The following is an 18,260-nucleotide window of genomic DNA, read 5'->3' on the forward strand; positions in this document are numbered from 1 at the left end:
AATGTGTTCACAAAGGGCAGAATAGGAAATTCGTGCTATGACGCTGTGAGTTCAGGAACAACTGTTATTTATGATTTATAATTTTTGTGCGCACATCATAATTTATACATTTCTTGCATGAATTCATTTGCAATGTAAGAAATCTTATATTCAGCACTCCGTAAATCTGAGGATGTTTGCTTTTCGATGCAGGGACTTACATTCTTGTCTTGTTAGCTGATGTTGCTAGATGAATGGATCAATTCCTAATGGGAAATTTAGATCAGAGGTAACTTACTCTACATGTAGAAAATTATTATTAATACATTTCTTGGCTAAATAAAGATTAATATAGAAATTATGCTCTCAGGTTGAGAATGAATTTCTGAATGGTGCTTCATGGGTTGACAATAAATAATAATGTTAGGTAGGTACATTGTTTATGTAAAAATGATTCATGTGGTACTTCACTAGATAATAATTGTTGGTATGTCGAACTTGAATTTCATTTTTTCAATATTATTATGTACTAAAAATTCATTATGCATAGTTGCACTGTATTGGTTCATGATGAACAAGTTCTTGTTGTATTGTTTGAAAACAAATATTCAGTTATACTCAATTGATTATAATGCTAAACATGTAAACAGTTTGTAAATATAGAGGCATTATATTAATTATTATATGTTTAAAAGTCTCAGTAGTGCTCAATTCTGTTGTGGGTTCGTCCCTTGTTGAGCGCCAGTATGACAATAAATATAATACATTGTCATAACTACATTTGAAAATGGTTAGGCTAAGTCCAAAGTTCCACATTTGTGCAATATTTATAATAATTTAGTCATAAGATTGCTCAAAATTTTATTCAAATAATACAATTAAATGTCTGAAATTACTACTTAAACCTATTCCATTAAATATGATGTTTAAAAAAGCCAATTTGTATATCATGACAAAATTATCAAATTGTGAAATATTCTGAATATTGTGAATATTCATATTCATAACAGTTATTTTTGACTGACAAAATGAAAAACAAATATTTTAAATCATATGTGTTCTTTCTGACAAGAAAGATATGATACTTTCAAATTTATAATTAAATTTATTGAAATTATGTACATTTGCATTGGCATCAAGGTTTATATACAAAGGTCAACTCTTTAAAATTGTTCAATGTATAATATGATGTCATACTTGGTATTTTGTATCAACATTCAAAAAATGGTATATTGTGATATACATAGTAAAATAGCTGTAACAGAGCAAATATGTACATTTACTAAACAAACATTCAAGGTGTTAAGCAGTTATGGACAAAAATATAAAACAAAAACAATTGAAGATAACTCATACTAAAAAATCTGGCTTCAACTAGTTGCTCTAATACTAGTCTGTGACTTTAGTGGGAATCTCAGGATGGAAAAAAGATAAGTACAGATTGAGCATTATGGAATGGTGATTTATTTGTACAATAATTGTTGCTTTTAAAGCATTAAACTGGACAATGTTATAATAACTTGGATGTTTAAGTTATATAGAAGCCTTTTATGACTCGAATGAACTTTGAATATGATATAATCTTATAAAGATTCGAAAGTTGTGGAATGACACTGATATGTATAATAGATGCCATTTTGAATTGGATGCAGGGAATAGGTATCTGTTTTCATCTTCCTTAACGAGCAGGCTTGTAAATGTTATAGTTCCTCAAATGAGTGGTTGAAGGAAGGTCGCATAGAGTGACACTTATATGTTCTACGTTTGGAGGTGATTTGATCTGATGATGAATTTCGAAAACTGAAGCTCAGAATTGTAGATACAAAGACTTGCTTTATCCTGGAAGGAGATAACAAAGATATATTTTTTTATGTATAGCATTTATATCTTATAAATGTTCTTGTAAATATATGCATAATTTGATGCTATTGTAATTTTTGTTGTTTCTAGTTTTTATTTTTATTTTTATCAATATAATAATTATAAAGTTATCAGTATATGTAAATTTAAATTTCCTTTTCAATATAGCACCATAGCTACCTATTGTGCTGATACTGAGTTTGAATTATACTGACAAAGTCGTTATAGGACGTTTTGTCCAAGGTTTTTTTCCTTGTGGTCGCTCTATAATGATGGGCATATGACAGCTGGATGGACCAAATTTGTATTGAAGCACAACAAAACACCACTCTTCAAGGACATGTAATCCCCATCTTCCACTTAACCCCTAATTAAGCAGTGGCTGAAGAGAAATACCAAATTCATGTTACATTGCATATTGTTTTTGGGGAAAAAACCAATTTTCAAAATGTGTTCATTAAAAATAGTAAGAATACATATACCGTTTGTCATTCCAGAACGTCATACCTTCATATGTACGTAGGTTGGAGATTTAATAGTGAACTACTTATTTACATATGATACAACAGAGATATCTTTACAGCCTTTCAATGTAGTCACCAGCATTGTGTACAACCCGCTGCCAGTGATGTGGAAGTCATAGCAACTTTAGCAGCGCATGTTCTGTTCATAGTTCAAATGGAGCAATCTATTGCCTGAAGAATCTCTGGAACAGTTTGGAAGTGAATGTCAAATCAAAGTCACAGGAGAGCCGCATTGAGCTAACAAATCAGTCAAAGGTTGTGCTACATGTGCCCGACCATTGTCCTGCAAAATGATTGATTGATTTGGTGTTTTAAGTCCACTTTATCACTAAGGCTAATCGAGACTGGACCTACAGTTTAAAGTGGGATCCGAACCAATGTGTGCCTTCACTGGGTATTGAACACGGGAATCCTTGAATACAAGGCGATGACGCTACCACTGCGCCATTGGGGGAGGTCCTGTCCTGCAAAATGATGGGAGGATTCAGCAGAAAGTGTCACCTCTTCTTTCGCAATGCAGGTCACAGGAAAGGCAGTTTCCCCACTCGCTTCCAACGATACTCTGTTTCTCTCGTCACTGCGCATGCTGTTGGAAGGAAGAGTCCATTTACTGGGAGGTATCAAACTAACGTGTGGTATAAGTGACAAGCACCGGTTAAATCTCCAACCCACATATATAAATGACCAAAGAAAACAAAACTGAATTATCACCTGCAGTTTTCAATAAATGACATGTTAATTGCTGCCACATGATGGTGATTTAATTTGAAACCAGTGATTTACTAAAAAAAAGGTAAAGTGTTCCCCTGTGCATAGCACCACGCCATGAAGGCGTATAGGGGGTGTGGGGGTAACGCCCCACACTTTCTTGATCCGGTCGTGAGTGGGGGTGATGTGATCAGCATCACGCCCCTGACCGCCTTTACCCCCCAGGGTTTCCCCCAGGTACCCATGTTATTCGACGCTGGGTAGGTGCCGGGGCCGCTTCCACCGTTAGAAAAGTTCCCGGATTTGAACCGGCCGGGGATCGAACCCGGGACCTTGAGCATGGTAGTCAGACGCGTTACCGACTGAGCCACCGCGGCCACTAGTGGTGATTTACTAAAGGTCAAATTAATTTTTTTTTAATTTCATCCTTTTAATACGTACAACATTCGATTGAATAAAATTTCACTTACCTGCTTGCTTCCACTCTTCACTCAAAAAGTACTTCTTATCAAAAATCACAAGATCATCGAACTTTTCCCAAGATTTTGGAATTTCTGTATCCAAACAGTTCTTCCACAAATTTTTCCTTTTCAATAAAACTACTAAGTTCTCCTTCATTTTCATGGCAGGAGGGATACTTCTATTTCTCACATTACACTCAATAACAGAAAACTTTATATTGTTTAAGAGATACGTATTCTTTCCCGCATGAACAATATTCGGTATCTGAAGCAATTTTTGTTTCACTGGAATGGCATCATCTTGTTTCTGGTGTATCATCTTGTCTATCAAATCATGAGATTCCAGAAACTTCCTGCAAGAAATAAATTAGCAAATTAATATTGCAATGCCTATTATTATTTGAATATTTCTTATTTTATGTGACTTTTCTCCCATTTTTGGCTAATTGCAATGATGGGTTCAGAGATAATTATAGGGATTGATGAAGGGAGACTTACAGTCAAATATGTCCACGCCTAGGCTAGGAATCAAAAGTGGAACCTTTAGTGGTATCCAACCATTCTGTGTCCCACAGTGTTTGATGTCCAGCATAGATTTGCAGGTTCATCATATTTTAAACTTTTTACTTCTACTTGTATCTTTGATATTGCAAGTCTTGACTTGGATCAACAGATGGGTACTTGCTAATGTACCTGACATTATGTTGACATATTGATATCTCATAAATTACAAAAGCTTTAAATATGAAGTTTGCGAGTTACACACTTGTCTGTTTATTTTTACCATGTATGTGATTTATTCATTTGTTATCTTCACAGTAATATGTTTGTTGTTACGGTTATCAAATTTATAGTATTTGGCTGTATGTTGATTAAACTCAATACCGGAAGCAGAAAACATTTCCAGTATCGAGAGACATCTAAAACTTTTTAATCTTTTGTTGTATCGGTTGCCAGAACAACAGTGAGTGAGAATGAATGTTGTTTGAGTTGCGCGAGATGATGCGAAATCTGTGGAAGACACTGTTTAAAAAGGAAAGAAGCAGCTTACTGAATTGTGATTCCGTATGTGAGTATAGTGGTATTATATTGCAGTGAATATTTAAAGTGATATGACTTTAATATTCTTAAATAATTCTTGAAGCTTTCCTGGCGGCGAATGCTGAAGATGTTTTCTCGGGCAATCAGCCAGGTGATTTCCAGATAAGCTTCTGAGCTTTTGAGAGCTAACATCACTCTCATCTTCAGGGATTGAAGTGCAGAGATAAGTCAGGGTGAAGCTATATGTATTTGGTGTGGGAGGGGTTCGGTGTTGGTGGCGTTTCTCCTGGATGGAATGTTCTGCTAACCCTAATTTTTCAGGATGAAAATTTCTTGATGTAGCCGGCGTGTTCTTTGCACAAGTAAAACCTTTTTGCTCCGAATTCTGTACGGTGACAAATTTTAATTTTAAAAAATATATATATATAATGACACTCCCCCATACCAATTCAAAGAACACACCAGCTACCTCAAGAGCTTTCATCCCGAAAAATCAGGGTTAACAGAACATTCCATCCAGGAGGGCCATTGAATTGACTTCACAACCACAGAGATCATCAATAAATCATCAAATTATTGGGACCGTCTCATCAAAGCAGCAATAGCCAGCCATTCACAGGGACGTCAGCAGTGCAGGGCATAATGGGAAACCTAGATGAAACAGCACATGTTCCAGCACTCAAGAGAAGCATGTAGCGAAACAAACAATGTGTGCATGAGAATAAACCTGTTATTTAACTCTTTTGATGGTGTGTGTGTGTGTGTGCCATTGCTTGTGCATTAATTGTGAAAGAAGATCGTGCCTTCATCGTTGGTTAGGAGAGTGTGATTTTCCAAATGAAATAGAAATTGTAAGTAAACTAATCTGTTTATGGCTAGTGTTACATGAATTTTATGCTACTCTTTCAATAAATCTTTTATACCTATCTGAATGCATATGCAAAAAGTGACAATGACATGTTACTGCATTTAAGAAAAAAGTACAGCCGGCGAGAAGATCGCTGAATGAAGGGAGACGGGGCACAGAGGGAAAGGGAGGGTCAGGTTCATTTGCAGAATTTAGGGGTGGTTGGGGGTGGTCAGGAAGAAGGAAGTCTTGTTTTCTTCTTGGCGGGTCATTGTCAAGCTGACGAGAAGAGTTCTGGCAGAAGAGCACCTCCCCCACGCGAAAGAGTGGAGTCGCCTGGCAGTACGTCACACCTCTTCTGCCAGTGCTCTTCTCGTTGGCTGCCAGCTGTTCACAATTTGCACTTCAGGACATCTCTGACTAGGGTGTCTACTAAATGTCTGTTTTTAAATTCCAGGTTTTTCCCAGGTCTACTTATATTATTTTCCAGGTCTATATTTTTTTAAACAAAGAAAAGTTGTTATTGTTAATAACCCCTACCAGAAGGCTAGTTGAGAAAAATTTGCAGTAACTAACCAAAGCAAGCTGAGTTCTCACCTTTAACTGTCATGTAATTCATATCCCTTGGTAGTAGTATATTTTTTACATTTTGTTTTTACTACAAAAGTTCTAAAAATTATTATTAAAATTCTAAGCATATGTTAATTTATATAATTACATGTTACTGCATATTCTTCTTGGATGGGGAAAGGCCAGTTACTTTATTTTTATTTTTACAAAATTTACTCATACATACTTGGTCATACCCAGGACCAAGCTTTCACAGACTCTCAAAATTAACAAATAAATCCCATGAATCTCAGCATTCCCCCCAAAATGCAAGTGGAGGCAGCGACAGACTCTGCTCAGGTATCCCCATTGTCGCCATCCACGTAATCACAGGAAGACCCTAAGTGAAGTGCACATATGTAGTGAAAATGGTAGTTTTGAGAAAAATCCAGGCTTTTTCCAGGTTATCCAAGTACAAAAGTACATTCCAGGTCCGTAGACACCCTGCTGACTGATGATTTTCATGAGTCAAGTGTGCATGTTACGAGACTAATCAAAATACAAAGGACTACATTTAGAATATAAATCATTATATTTGTACCTTGAGTCACTGCCGTAAACCCTGTTAAATGCAATGTTTATCAAGTGTGGGCCTACCAAGTGTATTTACAACAGACTTCGAAACTTTTGCCGGAATCATGTCAAAATTAGAATTAGATATTCTTTATTCATGGGCAAAGTTCAGCCTGTGACTGCTCTACCACTTAATCTGCAAAATCTTACACAATCAAACAAACAAAAATGCAATACTTTTATAACATAAGTATTCCATTATATATATCCCTACTAAATATTTCAGTAACTAACACTATAAAAAAGATAAAGACAATTTTACTCATTCACACACAGCAAAATATTTGTTTCGTGTTCAAATCTGCTCATTTATTTAGTTTCGATTTCAACGCAAGCATGCTGAATCTAGTGTATTGAATCTAGTGAAGCAAGTGTATTGAGGCTCTGGCCCTGCTCATCGAGAAGTACTTTTGTTACTGCCCTTTACGTGATCTATTTGCTTCAAACTAAGTGCAAAATGTATGCAGGAATTCTGTACTTTTTGTACAATTTTAGCATTCCTTTTTGTTAAATTAGATCCATAAACAACATCATAGTAATCGAAGATGGCAAGAACAATTTAACGTCAGTTGAAAGTAAGTGTGGCCTCCCTGATGGCTCAGTGGTAGCATCCTCGCCTTGTAATCAAGGGGTCCCAGGTTCAATACCTGGTGGAGGTGCATAGTGGTTCGGATCCCACTTTAAACTGTAGATCCAGTCCCGATTAGCCTTACTGTGCATAAAGTGGACTTAAAACATCAAATCAATCAATCCAATTGCAAGTAAGTGTGATGATTTATAGAGCGATCTAAGTATACCATAGGCTTTTGAACTTTGAGATGTTGTGGCTTTCCCAATCAAGTTTCTGATTAAATATCATGCCTAGATTCTTAACAGTTGTGCAGTATGGGACCCTCACATTATTAATATTAATTGATAACACATTTATTTGAATTTTATTTAAGGAATCGCTAGAACCAATTAATGTAAAGCAGCACTTACCGGGGTTAATTACAAGACCATCACGTTTACACCATTTATATATAGCATCAAGGTCACTGTTCAGGAGGTCAATTGCTGATTTTGCATTTTTGAATTTTTGCCTATTGGAATCATCAGCTGCGTGTTGTCAACATAACAATGAGGTACACTGTGTCATACATGCAAGGGTAAGTTGGCGGTGAAGAAGAAGTATAGATACGGGCCTAGAATATTTCCTTGTGCAACCCCCAAGGGTATTGTAAGGGGAGTCGGTGTAGCTCCTGAGGGAAGCGTCACAGATTGCACTTGCACAGTAAGGTAAGACTGGAACCATTTTATTGCTCCTGGCAAAAAAAAAACGTAGTAACTCATTTTTGAAAGGAGTAACTGATGAGATACATGATGAAACGCCTTGGACAAATCAAGCAACACCAAGACTGCAGTCTTACTTTCGTACAGCGTATGTAGAAGGTTGTCTGTTACTTTCATGAGTGCCATTGCAGTGCTTTGGGAAGGTGGAAATCAGACTGTATTGCAGGAAATATTTGATTTTTGGCAACAAAACTTTCTATCTGCTTGTACACTGCTTTCTCTATAACTTTTGATAAAACAGGTACAATACTAATTGGTCGTAAGTCGTTCACATGTGGTCTCTTCAGCAAGGGCAAGATTCTAGGCTCCTTCGATGTAAGAGAGAAAGGTGTTCTTATCTAATGAGAAATTTATCAAGTGAGTGAGAGGTGACAGAATGTGGAGGAGAATTAGCCGTATCATTTTTAGGTTTATGCCATATGTGCCGCTGAATATCATCCATTCTCAAGTTACCCTTTCTATAATATTTCTCCAAGCATTAGAATTAGGCTTCTGTATATTTACGTGTTTTAGGTGGAGCGAATTGCGAAAGAAGAATTAAATAACACGCTTTTAGGGGGAAATGAGTTTTCTTGAAGGTGTATAGTTCAACACTTGAACTCGCAATTGGTCACTCTTGAATATACTCTACTGACTCTATATTAAAAGAAATGGAGCGAATTTACAATACCGGAAGAATCTACAATTTTTTTCATATTCGTTATACTAAGTAATTTTGGCCTCCTAATCACGAATCTGAAGTAAAATTGTGGGGGTCACATCTGGAAATTGGAAAATAAGCCGTATTAAGTGGTTTTCGGTTATGTTTATCTGAAGCTATATGTGCATTGTTTTATGAACGGTCACGGTCACTGTCGTCATGTTCCTCATGCTCCTCGCAGGTTGTGGGATTGTAGAGCATTCCGGCTAGCCTGAAAAATTCTAACATGCGGTCCGATCCTAACTGAAGGCACCTCTTCAGAAACAAATATTTCGCAAGGTAACCAGAGTAAAAATTTTTCTTTGTTCCACAATAATTTAAAGTGATTTTCGCCTACCTCCATGTCGACTGAATACTATTTATATTCACATCAACGAAGTTGACAATATGGTTTACTTTAAGGTGCTCATAACCTTCATCATTACAGTTTTTAATCTCCGGGAAACATCTCAAATTAGTTTAATTTCTTATTCTTCACATTGGTATTTACATATTCTACATTGCTGAGGATTCGTGAAGGTGGGATTTGGCTCTTTTCACGCAAATAATCTCAATTTTCGACATATCGAGTAATTCTCGTTTGTTCATTTTCGCTTGTGTTACACGCAATATGGAAGAGAAATCATGACTAGCGTTGTTGATTATCAGTGGTTATGCAGTGTTGCAACTATCTTCATCGAAAAATACCTACTTTCGTGTGTCTGATTTTGTATTTTTTTCAACGTTCAAAACCCCCCACGAAACATACACAGATAGCACCACACCATTTATGGATAGCCCCACGAACCATGCACGTAGCCCCACACACCATTCATAAATAGCCCCATGAACTATGCATGGCAAGGTTAGGCAAACAGATAAAATTGTTATTCAACATCAGAAAAATTCAAGATAATTCTGCAACGTTTACACAGTTACAAAACCGCGTGGTTAGAAACACTGCCTGGACATTACGTCATTAAACACACTCAAGATTTGGTTCACGTAGTAGAAGGACATAGATGCAATAGCTTTCGTGCATCGGAGAAACATTAATCTTAAAAAATACATGATTTACCGGCCAAATAAATTAAACGATGGGAAAAAAACACTTCCACGACCTTTGAAAAGTCTACGGAAAGTCCGTTCAGGGTACCAGTAGTATAACCCGGAGACACATTAAACTCGTTTGGTAACAGTAGTATAAGCCGGAGACGGATTTCTTAAAATTTACAGGAGAAAAGACGAGAAAGTACTTACGGAATTGCGTTCTTGAGGACTTTCTGAAGCCGGGGAAATTGTTTCTTAGAATTGTGCAACGTATTTTGCCTGGAAATAAGGTATTTTTCGTAAATCATGCATCTCCGTTGTACGATAGCTCGTGCTGCCATTACCGTCGACTACGTGAATCAAATGTTCTGTGCGTTCGGTTATGTAACCCCCGCACAGTGTAGCAACCACGTGTAAGTTTGACAAGATGACGTGTGAGCGGTTTTTTTTTTCCAATGTAAGGTAAGACTCTAGTTTACGTCCTTTTCATAAGGAATACGTGTCACATATCGTTGGAAAGCTTGTTTTATAAGGAATTCAACAACGTAAATCCCAAAGCGAGGAAAAATTTCCTGAAGGAGTAAATCGAGAAAAACCGATGTTGTCCGGATATGCACAATTGAACGTACTGAGGAATTTGTTTAGATGATGAAGCACATATTTAGGGGTGAAATGAGTGCTAATGGAACCTAACCTAACAGGCCTAACCTAACCTCATAGGCATGCCTCGACCCCGTGAATGGATAGTGGGGCTATCGTGAACAGAAAGTGTAAAAAGAAGCAATCACCATCCAGATAAGGACGTAAAGTAGAGTCTAGCCTCAATTTTCGCTTAAAAACCTTTTGTGAATAGTTTGTGCGGCATTTATCGGTTCATAAGTTTTGAAACACTGCACATCAGCTGACGATACTGCATATCAGCTGACGATAGACAACGTGAGTCAAAATTTGCCCGCCGAATTAGCAACGACCAATAAATGATTATAATGTTAAAAATAACGCTTTTTTCATGGAAAAAAGTGATTTCCAGCTTGAAAAATCTTCCGCTATGCATATGAGGTAAGTAGCAATGATTTTTATTTGCAAACAAACGAGTTTAAAGTGTCTCCGGCTTATACTACTGTTACCACTCGTTTATTTTCAAATAAAAATCATTGCTACTTACCTCATATGCATACCGGAACATTTTTCAAGCTGGGGATCACTTTTTTTTCCATGAAAAAAGCGTTTTTTTAAACATTATAATCATTTATTGGTCGTTGCTAATTCGGCGGGCAAATTTTGACTCACGTTGTCTGTCGTCAGCTGATATGCAGTATCGTCAGCTGATGTGCAGTGTTTTCAAATTTATGAACCGATAAATGCCACACAAACTATTCACAAAAGGTTTTTAAGCGAAAATTGAGGCTAGACTCTACTTTACGTCCTTATCTGCATGGTGATTGCATCTTTGCGTCCGCGGTGCGCGATTGTGGTGCGGCACCCGGCATCTCTTCGGGTAAGTACCTTTTTCCTTTTACACTTTCTGTTCACGATAGCCCCACTATCCATTCACGGGGTTGAGGTATGCCTACGAGGTTAGGTTAGGCCTGTTAGGTTAGGTTCCATTAGCACTCATTTCACCCCTAAATATGTGCTTCATCATCTAAACGAATTCCTCAGTACGTTCAATTACGCATATCTGGACAACATCGGTTTTTCTCGATTCACTCCTTCAGGAAATTTTTCCTCGCTTTGGGATTTACGTTGTTGAATTGCTTATAAAATAAGCTTTCCAACGATATATGACACGTATTCCTTAGGAAAAGGACGTAAACTAGTCTCTTACCTTAAATTGGAAAAAAAAAACCGCTCACACGTCATCTTGTAAAACTACCGCGTGGTTGCTACACTGACAGGGTGTTACATGATCGAACGCACGGAACATTTGATTCACGTAGTCGACGGCAATGGCGGCACGAGCCATCGTACAACGGAGATGCATGAATGACGAAAATTACCTTACTTACAGGCCAAATAAATTGCACGATTCGAAAAAACAATTTCCCCGGCTTCAGAAAGTCCTCAAGAAAGCAATTCCGTAAGTACTTTCTCGTCTTTTCTCCTGTAAATTTTAAGAAATCCGTCTCCGGCTTATACTATCGTTACCCAGTTCAGTAAGTACTTTCACCTGTAAATTTGAAGAAACAAGTTTCTCAGAGATGAAAATTTTACCTCGACATTAATGTAAATTTTACCTCGACATTAATGTATCTCCGTTGCACAATCGCTCTTGCCTCCATTATGTTCGACTACGTGAACCAAAACCCCCGTTCAGTGTTTCCAAACTCGTTATTGTTTTGCCAGAACATGACAATTTTAACTATGTTTGCCTAACATAACAGAACCTAACCTAACCTTTAAGAAGTAATAATCTTAAAAGAAAATCTGGACTAAATTATAGTATGATACAAACCGCATGTCTCTCGCATATTCTACATTTGAAACTAGAGCTAATAATCGGGAAGTGTGATTTTCCACTGTACTTTTCTTCATTATCTCTGCCAGTAGCACATCACGCATATTTACGGATCCCACTCAGTTCAGCATAGGAGGAACAATTCTTGCTCCTGATTGGTCGACTTTGCGGAAGTGACCTAACACTTGTCTTCTGCTGGTATTTTGAAAGCAAGACACGTATTCTGTAGCCACACGATGTATTTGTTGAAAATGTAGCCTAATGAGAATTGTAAAATGTACACTATTTTCTAAAAAAAATAATGAAAATGCGTATTTTTATTCTGATTGTACGTTCATCGGAAGGTAACTGTAGCTAGTAGAAAATAAAATCCATTCATTTAAATCGTAAAATTAATCTTTAAATTTTCCAACTTAGTGAAGCTTTGTAAGCAAAATAATTCTTGTACGTCCTTTGATTTGAGTTTCATTTTTCTATCTGCGAGAGAGAAAGCAACATAGGTATACTTGGAATATTTTATCAATGAGTAGTACTGTAAATTACTGGAATAATACCTGCTTCTGGCAAATTTGAATAGCTAATTTGAAATTCCCATGCCAAGACACATAAATGAAATAAATAATTTACAAGTTTCAATGTAAATCGTGAGATGGTACATACATAATTATTTGTACATTTTTTCAGGAAAAAAATCAGCGGCTTCAAAATATTTATAGAAACCTTGTATAAAAATGTTCCTAAAATTTAATGAAGTTTATTTAGTGAATTCTTATTCAGAATTTGTACACACCATTACCTTACATACCAAGATTTGAGAACAGTTTCTCCAGAGTGTCTGACATGCCACTGTTGATTTCTAGTTTGCAACTACAACTATATAATTTCAAAATGTCCACTAGTGCTGGAGGTTTATTACCTTCGCACTTCATAAATTGTTGTTCGTGAATAAAAAAAACTGATATGGAGTCTATACATAATCTATTTGGTGAACAAATAATACCATGGAAAGAAGCATGCTAACGGTAACGAATGTTAATATTCAAATATCCTGCTTCATAGACGTGAACTTAGAAATGATTCTTATCTTGGATAAAAATGATTGATTTTAATGTGATACTTCAAGTGGTTCTGCTGTCTTCATTACTATTTTATTTTTTACACTTGTTCATTAACTGAAAAACTCCCACCTAAAGTTTAAAAAAGAAAATACCAAAGAAATTGTATTTTTTCAATGGTAATATAATGAGTGTGTAAATGATAAACATCTGGAAAATACTAAGCCATGCAGAAAAGGCATGAGGATGGAGAGCACAGAAGATTTTATATTAAGAAACTTCAAGAGATAACATGCTGTACAGACCAATAAACTTCATTATACATTCTTCATATATTTACATGTGACTTAACTTTGCTTCATGAAGAGGCTAAATTAAGTTGACTCATGATCTCACCACCAAACGTTCCAGTCAAGTGGTCAGGAGTGCCATGTTGAATTGTTTCTACATGTAACCACTGATTTTAGTGTTTGTATGTGCCTATGTTTCAGACACTGGTTCTGTCTCACTCTTACATGGGACAACATGGAAGCAAATACAGTACACTACCCAGAAAACGGGAGCAGAACCAGTTTCTGAAACATTGGCACATATGGAAACTAAAGAGAGACTTCACACTAAAATGATGTGTCACTTGGAATGAATAGCAACAATTCACACTGATCCACTGCACAAGCCACCATTGGATTGTCTCATCCTCAATTGACACATGTTGCTTCAGTGTAAAAAATATCCCTAAAAAAACAAGCAATGCAAAGTCACAACGAACTTTGTCTTGGTTGTTTTTATGGTGCTAATATGTGATGTAAAATACAACCTTTCTGAAATAAATTCCCCATACCCGTCCGTAGCTTCCATCACAAGGAACAATTCCTATCCATCCTGAATGCCCTTTTCCACAGGGCAGTAACCTAAAAGGTCATAGTGCCCATCTCAAAGCACATCATCTCCTAGTTGTGAATATTCTCGCCCGCAAAGTCGACACACACAGAAAGTTGGTATCTATATTTATTTTCTACATCTCTTGCAAACCAGAAGAAACATGCATGCCTTGTCCAGGATTGAAAGTCAGCATCCCTGGTTTCACAGTGCAGAATAGAAGAAACAGCATGCCAAATACAATTTGTTGGTATTACAAACATGTATTGTTTAACTGCTTGCTCTTTTAATGCACTGATTTCTAGTGCTGCTTGTAGACCCTTCATGACCAGTGCTTTAAGTGGTTTCAGTCAATAGCCAGAATGTCAACCACAAATGAATCAACATGAGTACTACTACTAATGATGACAATAATAATGGTGATTGGTATTGTTATTATTATTGCATACAAAGTAAATATAAACAAACTATTACATCTGTTACTTCAGAAAATTTAAGTTGTCATTTGGATTATAAAAGAGAGCACTTGCCCAAGTATAATATTTTTTTCAAAATTTCCGCACTGCTTACTGACGAAAGACAAATTTAGTACAAGAACTTTATCTTCATCTATTTGTTTTCAAAAAATAATGTTACAATGGACAGACTTTTGTAGTGTAGTAAATAAATAAAATGGATGACCGGCAGGAACCGAGTTCTGGCACAAAAGTAATTTACCAGAACGGAGTTCCAGCTCACTTTAAGCCCTGTTCATAACATGGCATTGTAAAGGACTTTCTAGATTTGTATGCATCCATCATTGGTTTCAAATTTGAAGAAAAACACATGTTTCTCTAACTCAATACAAAAGAGAAGCATTTGCACTACTTTCATTTACAACCTAACAGGATGTTGCATGAGTGTATTTAATCCAGGATCACTTGTGTCTATAATTGTTACAAGTGCTCAAAGTGGCGGGTAACATGGAAAATTTTCCATAAAGCATCCCTCAGTTTGTATAATTTGCACAGGCATCTTCCCACCTACTGCATTGTTTCCATGTTGGTTCATACAAGCACCCTTCTATCCCCAAACATTCCACCAGCCCAGCTAGGAATTTCCACTTCAACCATTGATGATAGGGAGACTCGAGAGGACCACTAGTGGCAAGATATTTTCTATCTTATTTTCCATCAATCTTTGTTCCTATGATTACAATTATTATGAATGGGAATGAATGGCAATTTATAGTCGATTCGATTGCTGAATATATTAGGTGATCACATTTCAAAAGTGTCACTGAAATTCCCAGGTTTGAGTCCCAACCTGTTCATAGATATTCTTCATGGGTGTGTCTTCATCAATTTCATCCAATAATCACTTATCCTCATCATGATTAGCCAAAATGACACAAGAAGAGAAATTAAATAACAATACCACAATAATTTGCAGGTAATAAAGGGTGTTCCGTATAGGATGCCGAATTTCAATCGAGTGCTATTGTTTTGTTTTGAGGTTGGCAGACCTGTTCTTACCAATGTTGGTATCTGTTGTTATGCCGATTAATGTAGCCTCAATTGTTTTGACTCGTTTGTTCTGGTTACGATATGGAACTCCATGAAAAATTCCCGCAACGAGTGATCTCTTTGCATGGTGCCCAGGAATGGCCGGCAAAGTCATGTGATTTCTTCTTATGAGGGTTTGTGAAATCACAGGTGTACACCAACAAACCACAAACTCTTTTGGAACTGAAGGCGGAAATCATACGGGTGATTGGAGACATCAGGACAGACATCTGCGAGAGGGTTATCAATAATTTTGTGGAGAGTATAAAAAATGCATGCATACTCAGTAGGGGTGGACATATGCCCGACATTGTTTTTCATACATAAATGGGAGATGTTACTGCTTACATATATGTGAAATATAACTATTTTCATGATATTTTCCCTATTTTTTACTTAATTTTCTAATTTGGCATCCTATACAGAACACATATATACATGTACATCCAACGGCGAAAGAAACAGTAGGCGAATTGTCCACCACCATTTTCATTCGGTCTGAATTACACAATGTGATGAAGACGAATTGAAATAATGACTTCAATAAGCAGAGAACAATGCCTGCTTCGAACCAACGTAGTTTCATTCCTTAATACAACAAAGGATGTAGAATAAAGAAGTAATGAAAATGGCAGTGGACAATTTGCCTACCATTATCTTTGCCGTTGACTGTACATGTAATGTATATGTATCGCTAGTAACTATCTACCAGCTGCGACCACATGCTATATAAGCAAAGAACAAAAAGATGTAGAACCAAGTAAACTTTTCCCCAGAAATATAATGTTTAAGAAGAGTGGATGTACATTTTATGCATAAGTGAAAGTCTCAAAAGTAGCACATTTCAGGTTGCACTTATTTTTGGTTGTTTTTTATTTTTGTTAGTGTGAATTGGAATAAGGGTATGGGGAATTAATTATTTTATTGGGTTATATTTATCAAAGTGCGAACATAAGAAATTTTAAGGTGACAAAAATTAGCATTTTAAGTTAGATATACACTTATACTAAAATTCTAACAGACATAGACACAATCACCAAAGCAGCTGAAATGTTAACATTTTATCCACCCCTTGATAAATGACCATCCTAATTAACACACCCAAAGAACACAAGACGGAACACTTTAACTGGTTCATTGGATTTTGCGTACATGACCCCCTGTAGTTTATCTTTTATTTCTTGATTTGGTTACACTTTGTTTATTTTACGACACTTTTATCCGCAACTTTGGCTAATCACGAAGGTGGAAATGAATGATGATAAAATGATTGATTGATTTGTTGTTTTAAGTCCACTTTATGCACAGTAAGGCTAATCTGGACTGGACCTACAGTTTAAAGTGGGATCCAAACCACTTGTGCCTCCACCGGGTATCGAACCCGGGGATGATAAGATGAGAGCGATGAAGGGATCATCACAAACACATATGGATGACACAAAAACAAACTCCTGGAAACACATACCTGTTATCACATATTTTAAAGTTTCATTTTTTGGTTTGCAATAACGAATTTCTTCGCTCTGCCAATGCATACCAAATGATATCGGAAAAAAAAATCAGAACTTTATTGAAAATTAAAGTTCTTGTCTTTGCTAATTTAAAAATATTGAATGGATTTAATGAGACCTGTCAAATGTAGTTTATATATATTTGGAAATAGATTAGTTTTTCCAATGACTGCTTTTTTATTTGCACACATTATGACATCATTTGTAAACAAAATACCATTCTTGTTCTAATGTTAGTTTGGTGTGACATATTTAACCATAATATTCAAAATTAAGAGCATGCCTAATTTAGAAATTGAAACCAGACTTGAATACCACACTGTTAAAACAGATAATGGATAGAATAAATATATCCTTTGCGGCAGTTTATCTGGCAATGGCTATGGTAACATGAATGGAATGCTGTTTAAACCTTAATCCTATTTTATACTTTGTACCTTATATTTCCTACCACCTAGGTGGCTATGCATGGTGAGCAGTCAAATCACAGCCTCGCTACCAAACTTCCTTTGGTCGAGATCTAACCTGCAGATGGAAGTTACTTTGTATTCCTTAATCTATTTCATGTGATCACCATTTCATCTTCATCACCACTATTAGCCAAAAGTGACAGAAAATCATTGTCAAGTGAGAAAAATAAAACTACAATGCATTTATGTTCCCTATCTGCATTGTGACTGTGAACAATAAATGTTAAATACTGAAACACACATGAACACACATTAAGAGACAATCATGTCTTATACTTGTTGAGAATTGTAATGAAGAATTCCTGGCTTCACAGTCCACAGTGGAAGAAACAACTTGCCTAATGGGATTTGGTAGTGCACCATTAAACTTAAACTCTTATTATGCACCATTTCATGGTGTTCCACATTGTAGACATGCACACATGAATGGGCATTGTCTAGGCATAAAAATATAACATTTTTAGTGGTTTTTATTTTTCCTGCAATGTTTCGTCTGGTTTCCCAGAACTTTTTCAAGCTTACATCAAAATTAAATAAACACACACACATGGCTAGCCATTCTACACTTCTACATAGTGTGCTACACTGTGTATCAGAAGAACTTTCCATGTACAATTTTTTTCACATCAAAACACAAGTGATGTTTATTTTTATTACTTAGAATTAAATAACAAAGCTGG

General features: G+C 36.2%; 1 protein-coding gene across 3 annotated transcripts in view; it reads right to left on the reverse strand.

The window, feature by feature from the left end:
• LOC146001179 (tRNA wybutosine-synthesizing protein 2 homolog) overlaps positions 1–18,260 on the reverse strand; it is a 46,804-nt gene that overhangs the window by 26,109 nt on the left and 2,435 nt on the right. Inside the window, exons 2-3 of one of the 3 annotated variants that reach the window (XM_083138472.1) lie at positions 12,119–12,212; positions 3,542–3,885 (exon numbers count right to left, since the gene is read on the reverse strand). In XM_083138472.1, the coding sequence (XP_082994598.1) occupies positions 3,542–3,885; positions 12,119–12,198 (424 nt within the window). In that variant the 5' untranslated portion in view covers positions 12,199–12,212. Of the gene's footprint in view, positions 1–3,541; positions 3,886–10,828; positions 10,877–12,118; positions 12,235–18,260 lie in introns of those variants that run through there. The other 2 variants (XM_083138471.1, XM_083138473.1) reach the window with 2 other exon arrangements.

This window comes from Lepisma saccharinum, chromosome 17 (genome assembly GCF_977018435.1).
Source record: "Lepisma saccharinum chromosome 17, izLepSacc3.1, whole genome shotgun sequence".
Lineage (NCBI taxonomy): Eukaryota > Metazoa > Arthropoda > Insecta > Zygentoma > Lepismatidae > Lepisma > Lepisma saccharinum.